We start from the raw sequence: 14753 nt of genomic DNA, 5'->3' as shown, positions 1-14753 counted from the left end.
GTAAACAGTTTTTTTAATATTTTTTTAAAGCCCAATTGTTTCAGAAACCAGTTCAAATTAAAGTAACACCTCTGAGTTAAAAATAAGATTGTGTTATATAGAAATATGATCTTGTGTTATTCCATTCTCATATTAAAGCTATAATAGAAATTATTCAGAGAATGTATATGCTGCAACAATGTAATAGCCTGCCGAAGATTAGATTTGCATTCTTCAAAAGGACATATTATTATATCTTGAGCAAATGCATTGCATATCAAATTTAAATACAAAGGCAAATTGAGTACTCAATTTTTCAACTACTTTTAAGGGTAGTCCTTAGTCGTTTTCTGTTCATAGACCTAATGTTCAAGACCCGAGATCACATTGTCTCTGGAAGTATAATATATATATATATATATATATTTACAAAGGCAAGTAGTAAATATAAGGGCTATGTAAAAACAGTTTTGTTGTTAATATACCGGTGATATAACACCGGTATTGACAGATTCCGCCAACCGGTTAGTCTACCATTATCACTTTGGCCATTGACCAAGGATTTCCAGACACTTTGAAATGGCTTGTCAAAGTAGAATATACAACATTAATTGTGAGTGCTTTATACTTTAGCAAAACCTCTTGACAAACAACGGGCTTCAGCCATAACATGCTTAGAGAACACTAATAAATCATAATATTTTAAAAGATACCACTATACATGAAGCAATAATCATCAAAAGTAAATTATCTTTGTAGAATAAGAAATGTGCACATTTGTTGTATTAAATAAAAAAATACTATTGAAAAAATTGCTACGTCATTTTCATAAAAACTTGCTAACTCTTAAAACCTGCACAGCTTTGGATCATACACTGTGCAGATTTTAGAATCTTGTGGTTTTCAGGCCATTGCACAAAAGAGTGACCATTGGCGTCACTACGGGGGAGGGGGGGATCACGGGTGTCACCTGACTGGGGGGACGCCCAAAGTGGAATTGCAAATTTTTGGAAAATATGAAGCTAAAATACAATTTTACTGTAAACACCAATTTATTTATTTATTTTTTTTATTTGTACATTAACCCACTTAAAAATGCGTTCTAACGCAAATGTAGTTGCTTCCTGAAAATTGCAATAATTTCATGTTTTTAAATAAAAATATAATTATTTTTCTTTTGCGTTTGTAGGGGGTGGGGACCACCAAAAATTACCCCCCCCCAGATGTCACCCTTGCTATGTGCGCCACTCAGAGTGACTTTTTTTTTTTTTACTTCAATCTCGGAAATTTTACAGAGACCTTTGTACTCTGTAAAATTTCCGAGATTACACACAAATTTTTTCATTTTGGAGTGGATCTGTTTGGCGTGGTTTTCTTTATTTTGCTGGTCCTACTACCCATTTGATAGCAAATCATTCATCAACAACAAATGGATCCAATGCTCTCGCTCTCTCTCTCTGTTTGGCGTGGAGTAGATCTGTTTGGCATGGTTTTCTTTACTTTGCTGGTCCTATTACCCATTCGATACCAAATCATTCTTCATCAATAACAAATGGATTCAATTCTCTCTCTCTCTTTTAAGTGAGTGAACAAATGAGCTTTTGCCCACAAGTGTTATTGTAATCGATACTTTTTATTTATTATTTTTATACTTTGTTGTTAGTCTGCTATTGGTGTAAACTTTTTATTTTTAACTAATTTATACTTAATTTTTCTCAGGATCTGGGTACCCCAAGTGAAAAAATATGGCCCGGATACAGCGAATTACCTTTGGTGAAAAAAGTAACCTTCACAGAATACCCTTATAACAATCTAAGGAGTCGCTTTGGGCACAATTTTACAGATCTTGGCTTTGATCTTTTGAATAGGTATGTCAAGTGGTGTATCATTGAGACAAGTATGATTTAATGAAGTTATTTACAATTTATGTAAAATTTAAAAATTTCCAACATTAAAATAACAAATACATTCATTTCATGCATAAGATTTTTCTTATTTCTAAATTCCTCTGGTCTTTGAATGTTATATCGTCTTACAAAGTGAGTCTTGTAAACAAACTAGTATATCTACATGATTTTATAAAAAAAGCTATTCATTCATTTTTTTTCTCAATTTTATTTGCATTTCAACTTTTATGGAACTAGCAAGCCTAGCATCAATTTGAGTTTTGAAGTCTTGAATTCAAAATATGTTTTTGGCAACTATGACTGATAGGAGCCATTTGTAGCCCAACAAGTATGGTCCTATCGTAATTCATGATTGCGAAAAACATAATTTGAAATGAACATGTCCAAATTCCTTTTTCTTTCTTTTTTTTATATTTTAATTTGGGTTTAGTAGTTTATGTACTTATTGGTTATGTACTCTAGAGTGCCTCAGTAAGCATAAAATTTATAACACTGTGTTCTTCAAGGTCTATTAGAATTGCATTATGTATTATTTATCATCCCATAATTTTACATTTGGTAAAAAGCAAGTTTCATTGTAGTTATGTTTTATCACGAGTACAGGTGCAAAACATGCAAAGCTGTGGAATCGGTAGGGAAATGACCGACTCTGACTCCTGGAGTTTTAATGTCTTTGACTCATACATATATCGTGGGCTCATACATATATCGTGGGGTTAGGAGGGAAACCCACTAAGTCAAATATAATTTATTTTCAGTTTTTTAGCTTTTTTTGATTACAGAAATCAGTTCTTTTGACTGGCGAAATGTATTGAGTCTAGCTTTTTTTTTTCTTTTATATTTCAAAGTTTTGTAATCACATAGTCATACAATTGATGATAATTAGTCCTAACCGTATCTATCGTTAGTGTAATATAAAAAATAAACTTATGAAAACCAAGACTGTTCCATGATTTTGAAGAAAATGCTAGGGCTTTAACTTTTTTGATGAAATAATAACAGTACCAATGTAGACAAAGCAAAAAAATCTTAATCCGTGTTTACTCAAAACCATATTTTTTGACTTAGTGTGTTTCACTTGAAACCCCACGATATATACTAGGGCTGGGCGATGTAGGAATTTCTACGTCGTGATGCATTGCCAACCTTACATCGCGATGTAGCAATGCATCATGATGTAAGGGTTTTTTTAAGCTAACTTGCTTGTATAACAGTTTTACAAAATATATACAAAGTATAAAAATTATATATCATGCCAGATACGAGTTAACCAATTTCAGCACCAGAAAGAAATTCATTATATTATAAAGCAGTGCTAAAAGAACAAGTCTGAAAAATATTGAAGACAAGTTTTGAGATTGCGATGAGCCTGTTTTTTCAATGTAAAAAGGTGTAAGTAAATGATGCATAGTCATACATTCCATTCAAAAGCTCACATATTCTTGCATTTAAAAAAGCTTCCTTGTAATCTGTAGGGGGGAGAGGGGGCTGCACTGGGTGACACTCAAAGAGGATTTCATAGTTTATAAAAAATATAAATACTTTAATTCTGAAAATTTCCACCAATATATCTTAAGTTATATTTAATCTAACAAATTTGACAAAAATAGAGTGCCCACTATTGCAGGGGGAGGGGGAGGTTACATATATCATCTAGGACGAATTTTGCATAAAATGAATTTGCAGTTTATATATTTCTTCCAAACTTTTGTTATGCCACAAAAATAGAAATGAGCTCGTTCTGAAAATGATATAAATTTTATATTTACATAAAACTTTTATAAAGTTTTTTTTTTTTTTTTTTTTTGAGGGGGAGGGTGTCTGTGACACTACAAGTTACCGACCCATGTGACACCTGTTCTAGGAATTCCACTTCTTGTAATGCCAAAATACATGTTGCATTCTTTGCTATTTCACTCTTTAAATATTGTTTTTTCTCTGGCAAGTGACTATATGATAAACTTGCTAGTTCATCAACATATCTTTCATCCGTCTATAACTAATAACACGTGCAATTCTTACATGTTTTGTGAGCAATGAAGGTCTAACTCTTCGCACCTTCATTGTTAAACCCGATTGGATTGACATACTGCTAATCAACATTAGTGTGAAAAAATTAGAGGTTAAAATTGCAGCACCCCTAGACCAGTGTCAGTACATGGGAGCAGTATTGATGCATCAGTTTAGAGAAAAATTCTAAGCCGATTTAACGATGTTGGATATATACCGGTTTTTTGGTGATGCATCGCCCAACTCTAATATATGTAATAAAAACGCATTGATTCAGTATTCAAATAATGTAAATTTCTGCCATGAATTGTCTTTTTTTACACTCCTTCAAGAAATTAAAATATAGGAAAAAAATTCCAGTAGCTACATAGCTCTAAATTTCTCCCCCTTTACATGTTTGTTTACATTTGAAAGAAGAAAAAGATAAAGTTAGGTAGAGCAAGTTATTTGTTAAGCTTATTACTTGTTGAATGTTACAGGAATTCCTTGAATTGCCTTCACGTGAAATCTTGTGCACAGTTTAGGATCACAGATACAAGAAAGTTGACATTACCTTCTTTAATTTGATATACTGTGCAATTCTATAAGCATTTCTTGATGCCTTGTGTCAGATAATTGTAACACGAGTACATCTTTTTACACGTCTTTCAATGACTTAATAATTAAATCTTGAACCACACTTCTAAAATTAGGTATATCTTCTTATTAATTAAAATAATTGAAATCATTTCACGCGTCTTTTTGTCTCCAGATTCCTGACATACAATCCGACTCGACGAATCACTGCTGAGGAGGCACGCAAGCATGAATTCTTTAATGAGAAACCCAAGCCCATCGCTCCTTCCATGTTTCCCACTTGGCCAGCCAAGAGCGAGCAAATGCACCGGAAGCAGGTGCACAGCCCTAAACCTCCTTCTGGTGGAAAACAGTACGCTAGGCAGATGGTAAGTTACAGTGGTGTTACAACTTCCTGGCTGCAATGAAGTCTTGCTGCCATTCAAAAAAGTAGACACTAAAATTTTATTCTATTTTTATATATAGAGTGTGCTGTTATCAGATTAAAATTCGTAAATACGCTAGCCACCAGGGTGGGTAGATTAGCTACCTTCGGTGTCCGCCTATACATACAATGCATAATACGATATGTATATTATACAATATGTATTATGTGCTGCATTGTATCTGTATAACACAGTACATAATGCTATAATATGTTTTTTTCACTTTTTGACAAAAATAAACTCTTATTGTTTACTGAACATAAAGGAAAAATATTTACAGAACTGGTTGTACTCTGTGAGGAACTATTTTACAATAATTAAACTAAAAATTTGAATGAACTTTGAAAAATATAGCAACTTTACACATTAAGATTGAATTTACATAAAATACTGTTCTACATATTCCTTATTGAAAGACTGATCTCTCCCATCACTTAGTTTTTTTTTTTTTTTTTTTTGTGACTAAAAAATTTTCTCTGGAATTTTATTAACTTTTTGTTCATTCCGATTTCTCTTGTGGTGAAATCGGTAGTTTTAAGGATAAATATAATACTGCATTTCAAATGTACATATACTTAGTTTCATTCCTTTAATGATTGTATGCAATTATTTATTTTTTTTAAATGTTTCTTCCTTAGCAATTATCGATCAGTTTATTATAAGTTATTCTTCATATAAATATGTTCAGATTTTTTAACTTTGGATTCTTGGCTTCCTACTATAATTTTTTTTAATTCGGAAATAATTTTCTATCCTCTGAATTCATAATTGTATACCAGTTTCTAAAAAAAACTAAATAAGAATTTATTAATGTAAACAATAGATGCATGAAATGAAAACAAATGTTGAAAGAAATAAAGTTTCATACACATTTTATTTACTCTTGTTTTAAATATATTTTTAAAATCATCATTGAAATTATGGAGCTGTTAAAGAAACATAGTTCATTGTGTCATTCGTTACAGAAACAAAGAAATATTTTTATAAAATATAATATCAGAGGGGCTGTTATTATGAGCAATATTGCAGATTAGATTCTTTAATTATTTATTGCCTATTCTTTTGGCCTGTTGAATGGTATACAGCAAATATTTAAACTGATACCCAATGGTGCTAAAAATTACAGTCTTCTTTCCATATTATATTTTGTGAAAACATGACTATCTTTAACTAATGGTACAACTCCATAATTTTAATGGGGTAAAATTTAATAACTATCAAGCAGATGCCCTATGTCATCTAGTAGTTAGAAAACGTTTTCACCCAGGCAACCTGAACTCAATCCCTGGCATAGGGAGAACCTACCACCCCTCCTGCGCTTTATTGCAACAAAACTGTTTGTCTTTCCATACCCCTCACGTCCTGACACGATAACCTCACCCTAACCTCCCTTTGTACCTCCTGCTCATAACTTCCATATTCTTTTGCTTTTGTCACTAAAACTGTACATTTACACTATTGAGTGGTTATACTTGGATAATATACATAAGATTGCCCAGGTCCCTAGCTATTAGAGAAGAATTTTTACCTATAAGACATCTCAGGTGACCTTCAGTCAGTACTATCCTGGCTGGAACACAGGGCAATAATTTCATTATTGATGTTATCTATGAAAGCCTTAGTTATTTTATTAGTTGACTTTTTTTGCAGTAAATTGACTTTTCCCAAACTTGTATTTGGATTTCTTCAAATGTATTATCCCAATTTTTAAGGAAAAAGTATTCTTTTTGGCAGTTTTAATGATGCAATATACCAACTTAGTTATGCTATCCCCAGACTGCAGTTTTGCCCTTGTTATGGACTCATCAGTCTGAAATAGATGGGAACCATGATGGAGGCAGCTTTCAATTGACAAGTTGAACTGCACCAATGCTGGTGTGATAATTTTATTTTTTCTACCAGTTTTATTGGCAATCTTAGCTTCAATGAGATGATATCTGCCTCCAGCTCAGTTACTCTCTATTCCAAACTAATGAGTCCATAGCAAGGACGAAATGGGTTCGTTTCCAAAATTTTAAAAGTATTTTTTTCTGAAAGAGCATGTTTGAAAATATAGGATATGACCATTTTTTAAATAATTTGTTCAAGTTTAATATTTTTTAAAAAGTATTTAAATCGGTGCACTTTCATTGTTTACGTTTCTGTTGTGTGACATCACAAATGATGAAATGCCATTCAGTGTTGCCATTCGCTGAGAAAAATATTTAATTCTCATCTTTACTCACGTATATTGGCAACGATATGGTTGATAGCAAGCGTAGAGCACAATGTTTAATTTGCTTCTTGATTATCATAACGTGGAAACGTGGAGAAAGATGTGCCAAATTGCATCATTTGTGACATCATCAAGACCACGCCTTGTTTTCAAAATTGGACGTTTTAAAAAGTTAATTAAAAAATAACTGTTGGGAAAATGAAAGTATTTTCTGGGTCCATATTTTTTTTTACTCAATCTATCAATTTCAGTGACTAAAAGTAGTATTTTTGACTGAAGGAAACAACCCCATTGCAGTCTCTGGTTGGCATAACTAGGCTTCAGATATATTGCATGTAGTTCTGCCTCAGCCTTGGCACAGGGGTGGAAAATCTGTACCAAACTGCTCAAATTTTCAATATCTGATACAAAAAGACCAAATCGCCAAAAATGTGATTTTTTTGGCCCAAAAGATTTCATTAGTTACGCACTCAATATTTTGTCATTAAAAGCCAAAATAGGTCAAATAAATGAAGAGGCGGAAAATAATTCGTTACATCGTGCATAATGAGCCAAAAAATGCATGCTGTTCTTAATTTTTCAATCTTACATCCGGTAAATTTCTCAATTGTTTTGGAAAATGGAAGTTATTTCAACAAATGCTACTTTAAAATGGCTCATGTTACTTCTTATTTTAATCATTATTTCATTTTTTAAGTAAAATTAGAAGAAGTTCTAATGGTTTAATGATAAGTTGTAGAATAAGTGTTTTAAAAGTTTTTAAAAAATTTTAAATATGTTTTGAAAAATAATGCATTTAAGAAACCTAACTTCTACCAGCATACATGCATCATTTACTTTTTTAATAAAAATATGTGTAGTTCGCTTAACACATTACCACCAGGCAACCACTCTGCCGTGTGCAGGTAAATGGCAGTATCTGCAGAAATCAATTTTCGAGATATTTCAAAAAATGTGTGTCGAATTCAATATTAACCATAGGGAAATCTTGGAATTAGACGTTTCTTTCACACCTTTTTTTCAGCGGAAGCCAAATAAGCAAGCTTGTTCAATAAAGCTAACGTACAATAGATGTCAAAAATGCAAAAAAATTTAAAATTTGCAGTTACTGCCCTTTACCTGCACACGGCAGCACTAAAGTTTGTAAGGAAACATCCTTTGGTACGAGGTAAAATTCAAACTAATCAAAAGTGGCACAGATATTGCATGTAAATACATAAAATTCCCAAATATGTGGTCAAGTAGGTAATGTCTTAGTAGGTATACAAAACAGTTATATGGGGTCCACATTCGTGTTTCCCCCCCCCCCCCCTAAGCTAATGAAATGTTACTCCTGAAAATGGGCTGATGAAGGAAGCTTAAAGTAGTGTTAATCAATTTCCTGAAAAAAATTCAGTTAACTCTTTTAATATAAATGTTGATAAATAATTTTTTTCAGTAATTAGTAATAAAAAGTTTTGGGAACAATTTTAGCAGTTTTTTTAAGAATTTTTTACAATCTTCTAAAGGGTGCTTACTGCTAATGTTGAAGCCCTTTTTTTTTTTTTTTTCAAGATTTTGTCATTGGATAAAAGACTTATTAACTAATGTTTGCCAGCTTCCAATCTTTTAACGCTATTCCTGAGCTATAGGAAGCAGTGGAAGTTTTTTAAAGAGCGTCTACTAATTTGTCTGCACTCTCAACTAAGATTTTTGGATAAATATTATCATGTCCTTGAACCTTAGATACTTTAATTTTTTTCAAATAATATAATACTTTCTCCCTAGAAAACACAAAATCGTGAAGCTGTAAATTAGCTTGTCTGACTCAATTAATTAAATATCAGTCAATTGATTACATATTAATTAATTTATATCAATTGATGAAATACAGCTTCCATTATAAATACTTACTAAAAGTTATTAAGAATTATCAGCAATATCCTCATCCTTCTGGATTATGGCACCATCCTTTTCTACCAGTGGGCCTACTTGACTGACACAAATTTTCCCAGAACTAAGCAAAGACAAAAACTGCTTAGAATCCATATCGGTATTATCTGCAAGTGATTTGTTCGAATTCTCTTTTCTTAATCCTTAGTAAGTACTTAAAATCACGCTTAAGATCCTTTAAGCATGACTATTAGTTGTTTTAAACTGATGAAAACTGCCTGCTTTTAATTAAGAGCATTTTTTACCTCCCCAACGAACCACATGGGCCACATTTTCCCAGAAACTCCCTTTCTCTTGAAAGTAAAATAGTCCCTAACTGCTTTTTCTAATTTTCCCTGAAGATCAACATCATCATTTTACAAGTTTGAAGAAAAACCGCCCTTTAAACTTTGCCTAAATGCTAAAAAACCAGAATTTCTGAAATTGATGCCAATCTGAAATTTTCACCTTTATAGATTTCAAAGTTAGGCCAGAACCTAATAGACTTATGATCACTGTCTCCAACATGATCCCCTATCCTCAACCTCTGAATAGAACTTCTGTCATTACAAAAAATAGATCTAAAACTGCATCATGCCCTGTACTTAGGGTAACAACTTGATCTGAAAAGCAGTCTCTAATCAGTTTCAAAAAAACATCTTCCCTGCCATTGCTGAGGCAAAAAGTATCCCTATCAATACCTGGAAGGTTGAATTCCCCCATCTGAACATTTTTTAGCCATATCTCTAATCATGTATCTCTATCACAATACATCCCTTCCTCTTGATCCGGGTTTGTACTAGGTGGCCTGTAAATAACAAAACTTCCTACCTTTATTACTCGACAACTCTACCAAAACCATTTCAATGTCATTAGGTTTATCACTGAGAACCATTTCATTACAAGTAAAAATGTCTTTGATATAAAATAAAACCCCTCCACCTTTCTTACCCAATCTGTCTTGCCTAAACTGATTGTACCCAGCAATCTGTAAAAGATCTGTATCACTGTCAGTAGCCCAGGTCTTAGTTATTCCAATAATATCTAAATTTTCATCACAAATAATGCTTTTTGATGTTTTAGATTAAGAGATATAAGTATACTTTAATTAATCGTACACTCACCAAAATTATTTTCTACCCACACATAAGTGACAATTCAGCTACCAAATTGGATTTTAAATGTTATTTATGTAATTTTTGCTACAAATGTTTGTTTTGCTTCAAATTGTGTAGTGACCTCATACAAAATTAAAGATTATGCTACAAAACAGTGAGTTCACCTGATACAAAAGTGATCGTTCTGATACGAAATCGGCATTTTTACTAATACAAAACTGATACAAAAATGAATTTGTGGTTTTCCACCCCTGTTGATGGTAACTTATTGCTTAATAGTTTTAATGATGTTAGTTGTACAATTGCAGGGTGAAGCAGATGATGAAGGTCTGATGGCTGCAGCAGGATTTCACATGGCCGGTGCACAAGAGGGACACTCAGCAAAAGGACCTGGTTTTAGCCTGAAGTTTTGATTCTACAAAATGAGCCTGTAACTTTCAATGAACATTTTATGTACAGCATGTATCATCTGTTTTCTCATACAGTCAAATCTCTTGACTTCCAAGCTCATTTCTCAATAAAAAGAATAATTTATTTTAAAGAAACTTTGTTTAAATTTTCGAAGCTAAAAATAATACATTGTCCAAGTTTTTATGTAAGAAGTTTCTTTTAATTTCATTGATGATGATTTAAGCATGTGAAACTGCAATCTAAAAATTACTACCTTGCAATTGAACTCCAAGTATGCCCTAGAATTCTGAGTTTTTCAAATCCTTCTTCTTTGTAACTACCAATGTTTGCAAAAAATCCGAATCAGTTTACTTTCATTGAAACTTTTACACAGACAATTACATAATTAAACTAGTTGCAACTAAGGTGCAAACTTGACAACCCAGGATTCCTCATGACTGCTGAAGGGACAGTTTTCCAGTTGGGTAGGGGCTTGCTGAGAGCTCAGCCTTTCTGATCAATCCTGAGGCCTAGCAACCTCTAAGTAAGGGTAAAGTAAGGGTATAGTAATTTGATCTGACCTAATGCACAGAGCCGTCTCTTCAGATTTCTGCCTTCTCTGCAGCAAATGAAACTATACAAAGCCAAGATCGAAACTTAATTTTTTAAATATTCTCAAACAGAAATGTTAACATTTTTGCATACCACCAACAGCATCATGGTTCTCTGCATCAATAAAACTTCTTATTTGACACAAATTCTTTTGAATTTACAACTTTTTTTTGTATTGAAAACAGTGAAAAATTCAGTAGATTGAAGAAACGGACACTAATTCAAAGATTTCACTGCCGATCGCACATTAGGGTGAGATGCATAACAGTTCCTTCTGTTTTATTAGTATTGTATATTAGATCTGTCAGATTGTATGGACGTCTTGTTCTTAATTTTATGAAAAGGTTCATGAAAAGAAATTGGATTATCTTAGCAGTAAGTGAAATACAGGCATTCTTCCCCTGTATTATTACTAAAGATTTCATACACATAAAAATTGATTCCTTTAGCTGTTGATTTACTAAAATACGAGAAACAAATGTGACGGTAAGTACTTGGGTAATAAGTATTGAATACACTTTTTGAGGCAAAGCTGTACCATGTTGTGAACATTTCGCTGGTGTGTAAAAAATGTAAATCAAAACTACTTTGGCTTACTTTTCACCTAATATTCAGTGCATAAGATGTGATTCTGAGTTCATTAAAAGCAGTGGCGTACCTAGCTTGGGTGACAATGCACGCCCCCCTCCCCCAGAAAATTTTCAAATTTACAGTCTTAAAAGTGCATTTTGTCTTTATATTTTTCAAAAACTTGCAATTTTACTTTGAGTGTCATCCCCCAGGTGGGGGATGCCACTGTTAAGAGTACCCTGGTCTGGACATTTTGGGAATACATACTTTACTGTATCAGCCTAGACAATTGTGATTAGGTTTTTGTGCTAATAAATAATAATATTATTGCATATTTTAAAGTCTGTACAAATTTAAAAATAGGAAAAATATGTTTCCAAAATAAATTTTTAGCCGAAATATATAAATACTATGTGAACAAATGTTTGTTAGAGGCACAATGTTTATTTTTGTCTGACTGCATACAAGCTCAGTTTTTTATAAAAAAGAGTATATTTATTAAAAGGTTAGGATTTGAAAAACTTGAAAATTGATACACATGTAAGGGTCATTCTCCAGAAAACGTAATTTTTGAACGCAAATATTTTTTAATTTTAAAACCTTGGTTTTTTTTGTTTTTGTTTTTTCCATTTTTACGTGAAAGTGTTACCTACTAGAAGTAACCATAAACAATGGCCCAGGTAAGTTCCAATTATTTTACTCATAAATAATAAAAAAAATGCCTTGTTCACAGAAATGAAAAATAGGAAAACAAGTTTAAATATTTAAAAATCGAGGATATTTTAATATCAAAGTAGTAATTAAGTTAATTGTGAAACAATCAGCTATTTTAATGAGTAATGGGAATATAATATTAAGCTCTCTTAATTGAAAAATGACTTAATTAGTAGTTTCAAATGTATGTTAAAAAATAATGTTTAGTAAACTTGAGGATATACTGACAATTTATAATTTTGGTACAGTGCATTTCTCATTGATGTATTTCTCCTCTATCATTTATTTTCACTTCAGAAATAATGACACTGATAAGGTCTGTCACGGAGGTGAAGAATTTTCCATTAATATAGGCCTAATAGATACATTTTTCAGGTATTTTTTTTTTCCTTTGTTGCTATAATCTTCACATGTTAAGCATATGAAAACATGATCGCTTCTTATTTTACATTAATTTACATCCCTGAAATTCAAGTTCATGGAGGTGAGGAGTCAGATTGACAATACTGAGTTTTTAAAGCAAAATCTATCTTCTTCTTTTTTGACAAAAATCTCACAACTTCAACTACGGTTAAAAATAAACAAGGGGACTCCCTTGTATCATGAAAAATAAAATGTGATGTCATTACTGCCACGTGTAAATAAGAAATGGCATTTTGTGTTTAGGTAACTGAGGTGAGAATTTATTGTGTGACATGACTCCTTGTCCTACTAAAACAAACTAAAACACAATATTAAAAAATTAAATATGCTTAAACAATTAGTATTTGAGATACTTGTGAAAGGAATAATAAATAAATAGGTATATACTTTTAATTAAACAAGTTATTAAGCAACATAAAAGTTACACAAGGTGTGTGACATGCCACAGAGGTGAGAATTCACATGTTGTGAACCAAAAATATACTAAAATAAAAATTATTATTAAAAACTTGTTGGCAGGTTTAAATAGATATATTTTTGATGAAATTAAAAATCATCTTTAAATGAAGTGTTCCTTAAAGCTTTTACTGTAAAAGGCATGTGACAGAAAAGTTAAATTTTTTAAAGAATGACCCGTAACGGACAATATCTCTCTTATGCCTACCATATCTTCAGAAGGAATTCCTGTATGAACCATAAGGATAAGCCCAGAAAATGTCTTTCAATGTTCTGTAAATATTTTATAAAAATGAAAATTAAGTATTTTATCAATTTAAAAATTGCTATTTTACTCAAAATTTGACATAAATTCCTAATGCAGAATATAATATAATTTTAGAAAGTCAGAAAAATGGCAAAGTTTCAGTTTAAACAAATTTATCATTATTCATGAACTTCTCTCCATTATACCGGGTATGTTCTGAATGTAGTAGGACAGGTTTTTTTTTTTTTTTTTTTTTTCCTGAATGAACAAGAGTGGGTCTACACATGCACAATAAGAGGGGGGAGATTTTTGGAACACTGGGAAAAATCAGCTCTCTGCGGTTAAGGAGAGCAGGTGGCTTGTACTATGAATCCCTCGAAAAACGCCTTGTCGCGGAGAATGATGCATCAGCGTCATATGATCAAATTCTGTGTAAAGCTTAGTAAAACAGACAAAGAGACTCGTGATTTGGTTGAGGAAGCCTACAGTGATGCAGCCATGGGTAGATCAGGTGTTTTTGTGTCGCAAAAGTTGCTCTTAGAAGGTAGAAAAAGAGTAGATGACTACCACCACTCCAGACACCATTCAAACAGCAAGACGAACAAAATGTCCTACAAGTGAAAACATTACTGAACAGTGGTCATAGGATAAGTACCATATTGATTGCTGATGTATTGAGCATTCCTCAAACCCAAGGTTTTGATATTGTGACACAAAATTTAGCTTTGAGGAAAGTGCTTGAAGTTTGACACAAGTGTTGTCAGAAGAGCAAAAGGCCAACCTTGTCCACCTACAGTCCTAACTTGGCACAGCGAGGCTTTTTCTTTTCCAGAGAATAAAATTGATGCTCAAGGGGAAGCATCACACCTCAGTAGAGAGGGTTCAACAGTATTCCAGATCAGACACTCCTGGAGGCTTACTAACTTGTTGGCAGCAGAGTGTGGATGCGGTTGCTACAGTAGGCTCCCAATTATCCACGGAATAGAGTGGCACGCTAACCACGGATAATCTGCAAGCTAGGTAAAAGCAATACTAGTGTATGCATACACTAATATTGCTCGCATACATGTAAACTAGCTAAAACGATAACAGGGTATATAAAAGTGCATGTAAAAGCCTAAAAATATTGCTCATTACTGAAAACAGATTACACACCTATGCGAGCAAATCATGCAAGCGGATTACTGCAACAGATCAAGC

General features: G+C 32.5%; 1 protein-coding gene across 3 annotated transcripts in view; it reads left to right on the top strand.

Moving 5' to 3' along the window:
• The window catches only part of LOC129224478 (cyclin-dependent kinase 11B-like), a 61067-nt gene extending 50381 nt beyond the window's left edge, over positions 1-10686 (top strand). For all 3 annotated transcript variants that reach the window (XM_054858941.1, XM_054858950.1, XM_054858933.1), the window contains exons 15-17: positions 1699-1847; positions 4648-4840; positions 10450-10686. In XM_054858941.1, coding sequence (XP_054714916.1) covers positions 1699-1847; positions 4648-4840; positions 10450-10554 — 447 coding nt within the window. In that variant the 3' untranslated portion in view covers positions 10555-10686. The remainder of the gene's footprint in view (positions 1-1698; positions 1848-4647; positions 4841-10449) is intronic.
• The last annotated feature ends 4067 nt before the right edge of the window (positions 10687-14753 follow it).

The sequence above is a fragment of the Uloborus diversus genome, chromosome 1 (genome assembly GCF_026930045.1).
Source record: "Uloborus diversus isolate 005 chromosome 1, Udiv.v.3.1, whole genome shotgun sequence".
NCBI classification, from domain to species: domain Eukaryota; kingdom Metazoa; phylum Arthropoda; class Arachnida; order Araneae; family Uloboridae; genus Uloborus; species Uloborus diversus.
This window is presented reverse-complemented; position numbering and strand designations above follow the sequence as displayed.